Genomic DNA, 16,196 nt, shown 5'->3' with positions numbered 1-16,196 from the left:
TCCAAAGTGTGTCCTCCAGCTAGTTTTTTAATGTTTTTCAAAACTTTAATTGCTCAAAAAAAAAAAAAAAATCAAAATCAATGTTATGAATTATTGACTTCCATTTACTTCACAATTTTTTTTTGGGGGGGGGGGGGTGAATATTGCATACTCTGTGTGTTTGCCATAGAAAATGTTTTTTCTTTAACACAAATGTCACAAAACATACAAAATTAAAACTTTATATCGACAAATAGATCTAAAGTTGAGTTAGAGATTTAAGTGTTGGGAAAAAAATTATAAATATGACTTATTTTTAACACTTTTGGGATTTTTTTTTTTTTAAACTTCCATTGCTAAAAAAATAATAATAAATAAAAATCAATGTTATGAATTATTGACCTCCAATTACTTCACAATTTTTATTTTATTTTTTTGGGTGGAGGGATGAATATTGCAAACTTTGTGTGTTTGCCATAAAAAAAAAAAAGGTTTTCTTTTACAAAACGGCATAAATGATACAACAATTACAACTTTATATCGACAAATAGATCTATAGTTGAGTTAGAGATTTAAGTGTTGGGAAAATAATTATAAATATGACTTATTTTTAACACTTTTGGGATTTTTTTTTTTAAACTTCCATTGCTAAAAAAAAAAATAATAAATCAAAATCAATGTTATGAATTATTGACCTCCAATTACTTCACAATTTTTATTTTATTTTTTTGAGTGGAGGGGATGAATATTGCAAATTTTGTGTGTTTGCCATAAAAAAAAAAAAAAAAGGTTTTCTTTTACAAAAACGGCATAAAACATACAACAATTACAACTTTATATCGACAAATAGATCTAAAGTTGAGTTAGAGATTTAAGTGTTGGGAAAAAATTTATAAATATGACTTATTTTAACACATTTGGGATTTTTTTTTTTTAACTTCCATTGCTAAAAAAAATAATAATAAATCAAAATCACTGTTATGAATTATTGACCTCCAATTACTTCACAATTTTTATTTTATTTTTTCGGGTGGGGGGATGAACATTGCAAATTTTGTGTGTTTGCCATAAAATAAAATAAACAGTTTTCTTTTACAAAAACGGCATAAAACATACAACAATTACAACTTTATATCGACAAATAGATCTAAAGTTGAGTTAGAGATTTAAGTGTTGGGAAAAAATTTATAAATATGACTTATTTTAACACATTTGGGATTTTTTTTTTTTAACTTCCATTGCTAAAAAAAAAAAATAATAAATCAAAATCACTGTTATGAATTATTGACCTCCAATTACTTCACAATTTTTATTTTATTTTTTCGGGTGGGGGGATGAACATTGCAAATTTTGTGTGTTTGCCATAAAATAAAATAAACAGTTTTCTTTTACAAAAACGGCATAAAACATACAACAATTACAACTTTATATCGACAAATAGATCTAAAGTTGAGTTAGAGATTTAAGTGTTGGGAAAAAAATTATAAATATGACTTATTTTTAACACTTTTGGGATTTTTTTTTTTTTTAACTTCCATTGCTAAAAAATAAATAAATAAATCAAAATCACTGTAATTAATTATTGACCTCCAATTACTTCACAATTTTTATTTTATTTTTTCGGGTGGGGGGATGAACATTGCAAATTTTGTGTGTTTGCCATAAAATACAAAAAACAGTTTTCTTTTACAAAAACGGCATAAAACATACAACAATTACAACTTTATATCGACAAATAGATCTAAAGTTGAGTTAGAGATTTAAGTGTTGGGAAAAAATTTATAAATATGACTTATTTTAACACATTTGGGATTTTTTTTTTTTAACTTCCATTGCTAAAAAAAAAAATAATAAATCAAAATCACTGTTATGAATTATTGACCTCCAATTACTTCACAATTTTTATTTTATTTTTTCGGGTGGGGGGATGAACATTGCAAATTTTGTGTGTTTGCCATAAAATAAAATAAACAGTTTTCTTTTACAAAAACGGCATAAAACATACAACAATTACAACTTTATATCGACAAATAGATCTAAAGTTGAGTTAGAGATTTAAGTGTTGGGAAAAAAATTATAAATATGACTTATTTTTAACACTTTTGGGATTTTTTTTTTTTTAACTTCCATTGCTAAAAAATAAATAAATAAATCAAAATCACTGTAATTAATTATTGACCTCCAATTACTTCACAATTTTTATTTTATTTTTTCGGGTGGGGGGATGAACATTGCAAATTTTGTGTGTTTGCCATAAAATACAAAAAACAGTTTTCTTTTACAAAAACGGCATAAAACATACAACAATTACAACTTTATATCGACAAATAGATCTAAAGTTGAGTTAGAGATTTAAGTGTTGGGAAAATTTTTTATAAATACGACTTATTTTTAACACTTTTGGGATTTTTTTTTTTTTTACTTCCATTGCTAAAAAAAATAATAATAAATCAAAATCACTGTTATGAATTATTGACCTCCAATTACTTCACAATTTTTATTTTATTTTTTCGAGTGGGGGGATGAACATTGCAAATTTTGTGTGTTTGCCATAAAATAAAATAAACAGTTTTCTTTTACAAAAACGGCATAAAACATACAACAATTACAACTTTATATCGACAAATAGATCTAAAGTTGAGTTAGAGATTTAAGTGTTGGGAAAAAAATTATAAATATGACTTATTTTTAACACTTTTGGGATTTTTTTTTTTTTAAACTTCCATTGCTAAAAAAATAATAATAAATGAAAATCAATGTTATGAATAATTGACCTCCAATTACTTCACAATTTTTATTTAATTTTTTTGGGTGGAGGGATGAATATTGCAAACTTTGTGTGTTTGCCATAAAAAAAAAAGGTTTTCTTTTACAAAACGGCATAAATGATACAACAATTACAACTTTATATCGACAAATAGATCTGAAGTTGATTTAGAGATTTAGGAGTTGGGGGAAAAAAAAGGTAATATATGACTTATTTTTAACACTTTTATGACAGAGACCCTTGCGGGTCCCCGGTGACCAAACATAAGGGGAGCTATATATATATATTGTTGCGTTTTGGACCAGTTGTTCCTCCCAGGGAATTCAAGTCACAATTCGCTCCCAAGTTCTTTCCGACACTTAAAGCTGAGTTGAAAAACCACCAGAGACAGAATAGGTATTTTGTTGTATATTCTCAAAGCTTTGCCAATATACATTGATTGAGACCAGTCTAACCCTAGAACATTCTATTGCGCCTCCCAAAAATGGTCTGTCTTCCCGATCCCACCACCCTCTCTCTCGTCCCATCTCTGTAGACAAAACAAATGCTAGTCAAAACACATTCCAAAGAACTCAAGGTTAACACACACAGTATGCTTGCTGACAGAGCATCAAGAGAAGAAATGGAAAACACGAGCTGTTTTCAAATATGACAAAGAAATGGAAGAAGTACAACTTAAATTCGGATATATGTAAATATCTGCCTCCGACAATTCCCCCTTCAGATCTTCTAAAAAGATCTTTATCACTAGTACCGTATTTTCCGCACCATAAGGCGCCCTGGGTTATAAGCCGCGCCTTCAATGAACGGCATATTTCAAAACTTTGTCCACCTATAAGCCGCCCCGTGTTGTAAGCCGCATCTAACTGCGCTAAAGGAATGTCAAAAAATCAGTCAAATAGGTCAGTCAAACTTTAATAATATATTAAAACCAGCGTGATGTGGGCGCGCATGGAATCGTATATCAACATGGACGGAGCTGCTGAAAAAAGCCACCCGGCCTCTTCGCGTAAACTTAAACTTACCTTAACCACTCGCTCATCTTTTCTTCATCCATCCCTTCGAGTTAGCTTTTATGATGACGCCGGCTGGAAAGGTCTCTTTTGGCAAGGTCTTCCTTTTGAATATCACCATGGGTGGAAGTTTCTGGCCATTAGCATGGCAAGCTAGAACCACAGTGAAGGATGACTTCTCATTCCCTGTGGTGCGAATATTCACCGTACGTGCTCCCGTTGTATCCACAGTGCGGTTCACAGGAATATCAGTTGCTGTGAAATAGTAATCCGTGTGCGGATGGAGAGATTGCGTCTTTTCATGAACCGGATCCTTGTCGCTTAGTAGGAGCCATTTTGTGGTCTTTACAGATGTAAACACACAAAGGAAATGAAACGTACGGTAATATCCGCGCGCTTTTTCTTCTTCTACGCGGGCGGGTGGTTGCTTACAGTAGAAGAAGAAGCGCTTCCTGTTCTATGGGGGCGGGTGCTTACCTTGGCGGTTGCTTGCGTAGAAGAAGAAGCGCTTCCTGTTCTACCGGGAAAAAAGATGGCGGCTGTTTACCGTAGTTGCGAGATCGAAACTTTATGAAAATGAATCGTAATATTAATCCATATATAAAGCGCACCGGGTTATAAGGCGCACTGTCAGCTTTTGAGAAAATTTGTGGTTTTTAGGTGCGCCTTATATTGCGGAAAATACGGTACGACACTTCTAAAATACGCCCCTCTTTGAGCAAGCTAGTAAAAAATTAAAAGCACAGTTACTGTTATGTATTGGTTTTTAAAATGGAAAATATCAAAATGTCCCCCGCATGCTTCAGGGGAAAAAGTTTGGACACCCCTGCATTAGACTGTACCAAATTGTTTGCTTCTTTTCCCGGACGACAAACAAAAAGATGAGCTCAACCACTAGATGACCTCAGGTGTGTCTCATCATGACGTCATCCTACTCACGTCTGGTGGCTGGCAGGACGTCGGGTGACATTGCATACGCGGTACTTCCTCTTCATCTGGCCGCAGTGGGTCACCTCCACCTTGAGGCCTGCTCACAGACACCTTTGTGTTAACTCTTAATATTTGCATTATTGGCGGGAAAACATCCCCACCTTTGATCTCCTTGGTGAAGCGGACTCTTTGCGAGTCGGTGAGGGTTTTAGGCTGCTCGTCGATGTTGCGGATGTCCAGAACCTCACACATGAACTCGATGACAGGCTGGGCTTTGTAGAAGGCGGTGGCGGACACTAGAGGGAGACATAGAGCGACAATAACCCATGGAAGGATGATTACTATTATCATAAATGCATAATTCAAGGTATGCAACAACTTTGCGTCCCACTCAATGCCAGGAAGACTCTGACCTAACAATGCGTGTGACTCACCGTCAATATTGAGCATCATCTTCCACATGGCGGGCCGCACCGACTGGTGGAAGCCGAACCACACCTCCCTGCCCCCGCCCAGAGGGTGGTAGTAACCCTCGGGCGGGGAGAAGAAGGAGCGGCCTACTGGAGTGTACCTTCATTGGCAAAATGATGGAGAAGTGAGTGAGGGTGTGATCACCAAGGGAGGTCTTGGCACTTTTTCAAAAAAACACAGTAAAACTTGTTCAAACTGGTCAGAGTGAACAGCAGGTGAGTTTGATGCTTGAGACCAAAATATTAGTAATTGTTACTAAAATGTCATTTTTATCCTTGTTTATCTGTACATGCTAGTTATTTTGGTGCAGCTTCTTTTTGTCCAAGGCTAAAAAAATTTGGTCGAGGGCCAAATTTTGTGTGTATATATGTATTAGAGCTGCGCGGTTTGCGGACACAACCGCGGAGTCCGCGGATTAACCGCGGGTCGGGCGGTTGAAATAAAAAAAATTAGATTTTATCCACGGGTCGGGTCGGGCGGTTGAAATTAAAAAAAATTAGATTTTAAATAGATTCAGGCGGGTGGCAGTTAAACCAATTCGGAAATATATATACATAGTTAAATGTTGTTACCCACATACGAAAAACGAGCAGGCACCTGCAGCATGCCACAACAGAAGAAGAAAAAAAAAAGAAATGGCAACGCCGGCAGCAAACGTGGTACGCGACAAACTAAAAAAGGGAATACTAAAGACCAGGGGGAAAAAAGGCCAGAAAAGTTCAGCGTGGACTCGTTTTTATGAGGTTGTAAATCAGGATGATAGTAATGCTGGCTACGTGATTTGCAAGAGCTGCGACGCTGTTTATGTCTACGACAGTCACAAAACCGGGACATCTAACATGGTGCATCACATTTGTGCAAAACCTCAAACCTCCACAAACACCCTGAGCATGAGCAGTTTCGTCCGCCGTGATCCCAGAAGAGTGCCACAGGATGTTAAAACAAGATAGAACGCAGCTGCCTGCAGCGGTTTGAGTGGCGCGAGCGCGCTTGGAGGCCGGTGCGCTCAGCGCGGCTCCCAGATGATTGCGCACTAGTGTGCGTCTGGGCCGTGACAGCGTGGCACGCATTGAATGTCTCTGCTACATTGGATCAGTCTCCTTTCTTTAACAGGCAAAAGCTTTATAACCTCACTAATGCCTTGCATCGTCTATATTAGATATATAACAACGGGCGGGTGCGGGCGGGTGCGAGCGGGTGCGGTTTTGATTAAATGTTAGTTCGGGTGGATGTGGATGGTTGACGACTTTTGTAATGCGGTTGCGGATGAAATAATTGCCTATCCGCGCATCTCTAATATGTATACATACATACATACACACATATATATATATATATATATATATATTTATATATATATATATATATATATATATATATATGTATACATATACATATATATATATATATATATATATATATATACGATTGTAGCTGAGATAGGCTCCAGCGCCCCCCGCGACCCCAAAGGGAATAAGCGGTAGAAAATGGATGGATGGATGGATATATATATATATATATATATATATATATATATATATACAGTATAGTAGGGGTGGAACGGTACGTGTATTTGTATTGAACCGTTTCGGTACGGGGGTTCCGGTTCGGTTCACAAGTTTCCACACGGACATATTAAGTAGCGTAACGCACGTTGTGTAAACAATGCACACCGAGGCACAACACACGGCATGCTAACAGCTAACGGGCTAGGATAGACTGACCATACGTCCTCTTTTCACCGGACATGTCCTCTTTTGCGGAGCTGTCCGGGCTGAGTTTCTTAAATGCCTCAAATGTCCGGCATTTTGAGTTAGGGTTGTGTGTATTTTCAATGTACGTTCAGGGTTAAGAAGGGGTTGAAAACAAAACAAACAGCAGCATTGGTGAGGGAGGGGCAGAGACAGAGAGAGAGAGAGAGTTATGATAAACGCGCATGCGTCGCCAGGCTCTGCTTTTTATCCATAGATTTATCACATTTAATTTTTTATTATCTATAGCAGGGGTGTCAAAAGTGTGCCCCGGAGGCCATTTGCGGCCCACAGCTAATGTTTTAAAGGCCCACGGCACATTCTAAAAATACTATTAAAATAAACAAAAACATAACAAAAGTGAAATAAAAAAGCTTAAAAGGTTAAATGTAATTTAGAAAAAATTGCAATGTTGACTAATAAAACAAAGCTGTTTATTTTTCTTTCAAACTGTCATTGCTCAAAACATAATATTGAATCAAAATCAATGTTATTATGAATTATTGGCCTATCCAAGGTTCCCATTACTTCACATCAAATATTACACTAAGAAAAATATTTTTGGTGGAAGATTTTGCAAATTTGGTAAATAAATAACCCAAAAATTTATATTTTGTTGTTTTCTTACTGTACCGAAAATTAACCGAACCGTGACCTCTAAACCGAGGTACGTACCGAACCGAAATTTTTGTGTACCGTTACACCCCTAATATATATATATATTAATATATGTGTATGTATTGTCGGAGGCAGATATTTACATATATCCGAATTTAAGTTGTACTTCTTTTATTTCTTAGTCATATTTGAAAACAGCTCGTGTTTTCCATTTCTTCTCTTGCTGCTCTGTCTCCAAGTAAACTGTGTGTGTTAACCTTGAGGCTGAGGAATGTTAGAGAAAGCGATAATAAGCATTTGTTTTGACTACAGAGAGGGCACAAGAGAGAGGTTTTTGGGGTTGGGAAGACAGACCATTTTTGGCGGCGCAATAGAAGGTTCTATGCTTGACTGGTCTCAAAAAGTATATTTGCAAAGCTTTGAAAATATACAACAAAATACCTATTCTGTCTCTGGTGGTTTTTTTCAACTCAGCTTTAAGTGTCGTAAAGAATTTGGGAGCGACTTGTGACTTGAATTCCCTGGGAGGAACAACTGGTCCAAAACGCAACAGTATACATATATATATACACATATATACATATAAAAATATATATATACATACAGTGGTGGTCAAAAGTCTACGTACACTTGTAAATAACATCATGTCATGGCTGTCTTGAGTTTCCAATCATTTCAACAACTCTTGTTTTTTTTTGTGATGTAGTGATTGGAGCACATACTTGTTGGCCACAAAAAACATTCATGAAGTTTGCTTCTTTTATGAATTTATTATGGGTCTACTGAAAATGTGAGGGTCAAAAGTATACATACAGCAATGTTAATATTTGCTTACATGTCCCTTGGCAAGTTTACCTGCAATAAGGCGCTTTCAGAACTTTCCTCCAGAAGGTCTTATCTTCGTCAATGTGATGTCAGATGAAACAAAAATGGAGCCGTTTGGCCACAATACCCAGCAATATGTTTGGAAGAGAAAAGGTGAGGCCTTTAATCCCAGAAACACCATACCTACCGTCAAGCATGGTGGTGGTATATTTATGCTCTGGGCCTGTTTTGCTGCCAATAGAACTGCTGCTTTAAATGGGACAATGAAAAAGGAGGATTACCTCCAAATTCTTCAGGACAAGCTAAAATCATCAGCCCGGAGGTTGGGTCTTGGGCACAGTTGGGTGTTCCAACAGGACAATGACCCCAAACACACCTCAAAAGTGGTAAAGGACTGGCTAAATCAGGCTAGAATGAAGGTTTTAGAATAAAAAAAAGAAAAAAAGAATGGCCTTCCCAAAGTCCTGAATTAAACATGTGGACAATGCTGAAGAAACAAGTCCATGTCAGAAAAGCAACACATTTAGCTGAACTGCAGCAATTTTGTGTTCAAAAATTCAAGCAGAAGCTTGTGGATGGCTACCAAAAGCGCCTTATTGCAGGTAAACTTGCCAAGGGACATGTAAGCAAATATTAACATTGCTGTATGTATACTTTTGACCATCCCATAATAAATTCATAAAAGAAGCAAACTTCATGAATGTTTTTTGTGACCAACAAGTATGTGCTCCAATCACTACATCCAGGGGCACCGAAAAGGGGGGGGGGGTAAAGGAGACGGATTCTAGGGGCCCATGATGGAGGGGGGCCCAGAGAGGCCCCTAATGATGATGAAATTATAATACAGAAAAAATAATGACACTGTGTTGGGGGCCCTGTAAAGATTCTTTTCATGGGGCCCAAAATCCCTAGCGGCGCCCCTGACTACATCACAAAAAAATAAGAGTTGTAGAAATGATTGGAAACTCAAGACAGCCATGACATGATGTTCTTTACATATTACATATTGTTATGAAGGTGTCTGTTACTACATTATATAAATACAACAGTAACTCCCATTAGCTGCATCTTACAAGTGTTTTTTTTTTTTTTTAAATCATCTTTAAAATCCTTAAAAATTGTCATGACTTGGTCTTGGGTGTTTGCTTTTCCGGGATGCAACGGAAAGTTGGCTCGGGCGAGACGGGACTGAAGGTACATGATTTATTAATATATCCAAAAAAAGTACAAACGAAAAGCGCGCACAGTGGCGGAGAATAAACTATGAAACCAAAAAGACTATAAACATGGAACAAAAACTTACTTGGCTTGGACAAAAATAGTTGCTTGAGGAATGGACATGGAAGGAATGGACAGAGCATAAATGTGGTGAGGTCGTCAGAAAGACAAACTGAAAAACTATGAACTTAAATACTACAGACATGATTAACGAAAACAGGTGCGTGACTCAAGACGTGAAACAGGTGCGTGACGTGACAGGTGAAAACTAATGGGTTGCTATGGTGACAATCAAGAGTGCACAATGAGTCCAAACGTGGAACAGGTGAAACTAATGGGGTAATCATGGAAACAAGACAAGGGAGTGAAAAGACAGAAACTAAAGAGTCCTATAACTAAACAAAACATGATTACACAGACATGACAGAAATACATACATTTTGTCAATTTCATGAATGAGTTCATCAAATCAATGTAAATCAATTACACCATTTTTGGTTTGGTGTGTTTCCTAAAATAATGTTAAAAATAACCCCAGTAAATAAGGTTGTTATGCAGAGCCATATCCAGATGTGATCTACGGCCTTCTGCTGACCCCTGTTGGCTCATACTGCACAGCTCATCTTCCTTTTTAAACGCTGATTAGAAGGAAAATGTGACTGTAAAAGATACAACGAATGCAATATCATTTAAAATGGCTACCTACTTGTGGAGTAACAACGTCTAAAAAAAGGAGCTGCTTTGATGGGTATTTTGTTCAGGGAAAATAGTAAATAATGTTTGCGTTTGTGCGGATTCCGACGGGTTGCGGCAATCGACAGAACACTGGCCCTAAAATTAATTTTGATACTTTTCAAAATAAAGAGGACCACAAAAAAATGTTTTAACTGAAAATAATATGATACATTTCTTATTGCAATCAATGAACAATTTGACATCTATAGTTATATTTTGATAAACAATCATAAATGAATCTTTCAGCACATACACAATGTTGACATCTATAGTTATATTTTGATAAACAATTATAAAATAATATTTCAGCACATACACAATGTTGACATCTATAGTTATATTTTGATAAACAATCATAAATGAATCTTTCAGCACATACACAATGTTGACATCTATAGTTATATTTTGATAAACAATCATAAATGAATCTTTCAGCACGTACACAATGTTGACATCTATAGTTATATTTTGATAAACAATTATAAAATAATATTTCAGCACATACACAATGTTGACATCTATAGTTATATTTTGATAAACAATCATAAATGAATCTTTCAGCACGTACACAATGTTGACATCTATAGTTATATTTTGATAAACAATTATAAAATAATATTTCAGCACATACACAATGTTGACATCTATAGTTATATTTTGATAAACAATAATAAATGAATCTTTCAGCATGTACACAATGTTGACATCTATAGTTATATTTTGATAAACAATTATAAAATAATATTTCAGCACATACACAATGTTGACATCTATAGTTATATTTTGATAAACAATTATAAAATAATATTTCAGCACATACACAATGTTGACATCTATAGTTATATTTTGATAAACAATCATAAATGAATCTTTCAGCACATACACAATGTTGACATCTATAGTTATATTTTGATAAACAATTATAAAATAATATTTCAGCACATACACAATGTTGACATCTATAGTTATATTTTGATAAACAATTATAAAATAATATTTCAGCACATACACAATGTTGACATCTATAGTTATATTTTGATAAACAATTATAAAATAATATTTCAGCACATACGCAATGTTGACATCTATAGTTATATTTTGATAAACAATCATAAATTAATATTTCAGCACATACACAATGTTGACATCTATAGTTATATTTTGATAAACAATCATAAATGAATCTTTCAGCACGTACACAATGTTGACATCTATAGTTATATTTTGATAAACAATCATAAATTAATATTTCAGCACATACACAATGTTGACATCTATAGTTATATTTTGATAAACAATCATAAATTAATATTTCAGCACGTACACAATGTTGACATCTATAGTTATATTTTGATAAACAATCATAAATTAATATTTCAGCACGTACACAATGTTGACATCTATAGTTATATTTTGATAAACAATCATAAATTAATATTTCAGCACATACACAATGTTGACATCTATAGTTATATTTTGATAAACAATCATAAATTAATATTTCAGCACATACACAATGTTGACATCTATAGTTATATTTTGATAAACAATCATAAATGCATCTTTCAGCATGTACACAATGTTGACATCTATAGTTATATTTTGATAAACAATTATAAAATAATATTTCAGCACATACACAATGTTGACATCTATAGTTATATTTTGATAAACAATCATAAATTAATATTTCAGCACATACACAATGTTGACATCTATAGTTATATTTTGATAAACAATCATAAATGAATCTTTCAGCACATACACAATGTTGACATCTATAGTTATATTTTGATAAACAATTATAAAATAATATTTCAGCACATACACAATGTTGACATCTATAGTTATATTTTGATAAACAATCATAAATTAATATTTCAGCACGTACACAATGTTGACATCTATAGTTATATTTTGATAAACAATCATAAATTAATATTTCAGCACATACACAATGTTGACATCTATAGTTATATTTTGATAAACAATCATAAATTAATATTTCAGCACATACACAATGTTGACATCTATAGTTATATTTTGATAAACAATCATAAATGAATCTTTCAGCATGTACACAATGTTGACATCTATAGTTATATTTTGATAAACAATTATAAAATAATATTTCAGCACATACACAATGTTGACATCTATAGTTATATTTTGATAAACAATCATAAATTAATATTTCAGCACATACACAATGTTGACATCTATAGTTTTATATTTTATATTTTTATATTTATATTATATTTTTTTACCCCAAATAGGTGAAATTAGATAATCTCCCACGGGTGTGCCGAGGCACAGTGGTTGAAAAACACTGCTCTAGACTACAAGGATGTGTCTTAAATGTAAATAAATATTGTCATTAGTCCCTTTGAAAGAAAAAATGTGTGCCAAAGACGATGGAATCGGAAGCTAATCAATCTGTAATTACTTTTTGTTGACAATGAAGGAAGTGAACATTGTCATGTCTGTGTAATCATGTTTTGTTTTGTTTAGTTATTGGACTCTTTAGTTTCTGGCTTTTCACTCCCTTGTCTTGTTTCCATGGTTACCCATTAGTTTCACCTGTTCCACGTTTGGACTCATTGTGCACTCTTGTTTGTCACCATAGCAACCCATTAGTTTTCACCTGCCCTCACGACTCACGCACCTGTCTTTAATCATGTCACTATTATTTAAAGCCATTGTTGCCGGGAAGTGTCCCTGGCGACATCATACCCCTGTCACACTCTGTTTACCTCTGCGTACTTCATGCCCTGTCCAAGTAAGTTTTTTTCGATTTATGCCACAGTTAGCGACTTTTGTTCATGTCCTTAGTTTTTTGCCCACGTGCAAGTATTGGTTTCATTTGTCAAGTTTGTACTTCCGCCTTGTGCGCGCCTTTAGTAGTGATGGGTTGATGAGGCGTCCTGAAGCGTTTCGACACATTGCAAAACTGTATTGATACTGTGTCGATACTGTGTCACTAAATACTGACACCTGCTGGACATTAAAAATCCCTACAGGACCGACTCAACTGACACTGATTTTATGACCTAGTACAGGGGTCACCAACCTTTTTGAAACCAAAAACTATTTCTTGGGTACTGATTAATGCGAAGGGCTACCAGTTTGATACACACTTAAATAAATAAATATATTGTCATTTGTAAGTTACACGTAAGTGTGATTTAAACAGGAATAGCTAAATAAATACATTTTTATATATATATATATATATATATATGTATGTATATATATATATATATATATATATATATATATATATATATATATATATATATATATATATATATATATAAAAATGGGTATTTCTGTCTGTCATTCCGTCGTAAATTTTTTTTCCCTTTTACGGAAGGTTTTTTGTAGAGAATAAATGATGAAAAAAACACTTAATTGAACGGTTTAAAAGAGGAGAAAACAAGAAAAAATTTAAAATAAAATTTTGAAACATAGTTTATCTTCAATTTCGACTTTTTATAATTCAAAATTCAACCGACAAAAAGAAGAGACAAACTAGCTTATTTGAATCTTTTTGAAAAAATTAAAAAAAGAATTTATGGAACATCATTAGTAATTTTTCCTGATTAAGATACATTTTAGAATTTTGATGACATGTTTTAAATTGGTTAAAATCCAATCTGCACTTTGTTAGAATATTTAACAAATTGGACCAAGCTATATTTCTAACAAAGACAAATCAGTATTTCTTCTAGATTTTCCAGAACAAAAATTTTAAAAGAAATTCAAAATACTTTGAAATAAGATTTAAATTTGATTCTACAGATTTTCTAGATTTGCCTGAATAATTTTTTTTGAATTTTAATCATAGTAAGTTTGAAGAAATATTTCACAAATATTCTTCGTCGAAAAAACAGAAGCTAAAATATGTATTATTCTTTACAATAAAAAATAAATAAATTTACTTGAACATTGATTTAAATTGTCAGGAAAGAAGAGGAAGAAATTTAAAAGGTAAAAAGGTATATTTGTTTAAAAATCCTAAAATCATTTTTAAGGTTGTATTTTTTCTCTAAAATTGTATTTCTAAAAGTAATAAGAAGCAAAGTAAAAAAAAAAAAAAGAATTTATTTACCTGCCCTAGTATATACAATAATATAAACCAAGTCATTGTATTTCATTTAGGATTATTTCATATCTTCATTTAAATAAAAATATATTTTTATCTTTTTTAGATACAGTCAATAAATAATGTGAACATGTATCATAACATGGAAATCTAAGAGAACGTGTTGTGGATGATTGTGGACTGGGAATTTTTTTAATTTTATTTTTTTACACATTTTTATTAAAAAAAGAAAAAAAAAAAAAGTTGTTCCGACGTATTACATTTTAGACGATTTCTCTTCTTAGTTATTATTTCACCGGCTGTAGAAAAGACATGCTCACAGGGCACAGAGGAGGCGTCAGTGCGACACAGTTCGCGTATCGGTCACGTGACCAAAACAGCTCATGATCGGTCACGTGACTTTCTAAAAGCGGTACGTGCACCGACACAGGGTGTTGCTCTATGAGCTCGACGCATGCGCCGATGCATCGGTGTTGCCGGACCCATCACTAGTTTCATTTGTCAAGTTTGTACTTCCGCCTTGTGCGCGCCTTTAGTTTGTTCTTTTTGTTATAGTAAAATTAAATATGTCTTCACCTTCACGCCATATCTGGTCCAAATGTTCATTTGCACCACGGGAGAACAAACCACGCCATAGTCCAAGTCTTGACAAACATGTTGCCTAAACATTGTCTAATAGTTAATAGTGGCGTGCATTCGAGGTCGCACGGTAAACGGCGTGCATGACGGCACGTACCTCATAGAGGCTAAGTGTCGCATGGCCACATCCAGGGCTTGGACCGAGTCCAGGGGGACCTGCAGTCGCCCGCTGACCAGAGTCTCCTGCAGCAGGCGCCACGACACCTTGGCCAGCCAACGGATGGACACCTTGAAGATTCGGTCCTTGCCCTCGCCGGGGATGGTTACCTCAAAATCCACCTGGGTTGGCGTTGGGGGAGACGAGAAAGATGTAAACAAAAGGGGCTGGGAAACATTTTTTTTCTTGTTTTTGAACTCTGACTTTTTGCAGTGTGGCCAATACTTTGGTCATTATTGTTTATGATTTTGAGTCTTGTAGTGTGCTTTTGGTTTCATTTTGTCTCCTTTTTCTTCATTATGGTGATTATTTACTGGTCACATGACTCAAGAAAACTTATTGCACGTCCCTTCCTCTCCTTCACTCATTAAACGTTATTATTTATACTCAAGATGGTCTTAATATAGTCTTTTTTAGAGGAAAACTGTTCATTTTATTTCATTTTTACTATAAACTTGTACCTTCTCGCTCCCAATGGGGAGCGCCAGCACGGTGTAGATGTTCTTCTTGCCGTCATACACGGGCTTCCTGTCGCCGAAGAGCTGCGGCTTGAAGTGTTGCACCATGTACTCCACCACCTCCCTGCAGGGGGCCATAAACAAAACATTGCATTAATATGCGCCCGCCTGTGACGCCGCGTTAAACCCATCTTCTGCTCGGTCACAGTATCGATTCTTGCACCGTGCAGCTGCTGGACTCAATATCTCATGGTCGCGGGGGGACAAAAAGAGCAGAGTGGGGGAGGGCAGGAGGACGGACGGACGGAGGGGGGGGGGTGGAGCTTGTGTGAAAAGAGGGAGGTCAAAGGGCGTGACCTTTGGATATTGTTTTGGGGCCTTTGTCTGAAAACCCCTCAAGTCGAGAGAGAGTGAAACTCCTAGACTCTCTGAACTTTAGTGGACGGACGCTAACTTATTATAGTGGTCTTAAGTAACGATATTAAAACTATGAAGAAACTTGAGTGGTCCACCTTAATGAAGGTGGACCA

At 34.9% G+C, this 16,196-nt stretch overlaps 1 protein-coding gene across 1 annotated transcript in view; it reads right to left on the bottom strand.

The window, feature by feature from the left end:
• Window positions 1-15,790, bottom strand: part of ago1 (argonaute RISC component 1) — a 62,327-nt gene extending 46,537 nt beyond the window's left edge. Inside the window, exons 1-5 of the mRNA XM_061958751.2 lie at window positions 15,670-15,790; window positions 15,149-15,330; window positions 5,124-5,260; window positions 4,851-4,985; window positions 4,699-4,786 (exon numbers count right to left, since the gene is read on the bottom strand). Of these exons, the coding sequence (XP_061814735.2) occupies window positions 4,699-4,786; window positions 4,851-4,985; window positions 5,124-5,260; window positions 15,149-15,330; window positions 15,670-15,774 (647 nt within the window). The 5' untranslated portion in view covers window positions 15,775-15,790. The remainder of the gene's footprint in view (window positions 1-4,698; window positions 4,787-4,850; window positions 4,986-5,123; window positions 5,261-15,148; window positions 15,331-15,669) is intronic.
• Window positions 15,791-16,196: the final 406 nt, after the last annotated feature.

This window comes from Nerophis lumbriciformis, linkage group LG04 (assembly GCF_033978685.3).
Source record: "Nerophis lumbriciformis linkage group LG04, RoL_Nlum_v2.1, whole genome shotgun sequence".
NCBI classification, from domain to species: domain Eukaryota; kingdom Metazoa; phylum Chordata; class Actinopteri; order Syngnathiformes; family Syngnathidae; genus Nerophis; species Nerophis lumbriciformis.
This window is presented reverse-complemented; position numbering and strand designations above follow the sequence as displayed.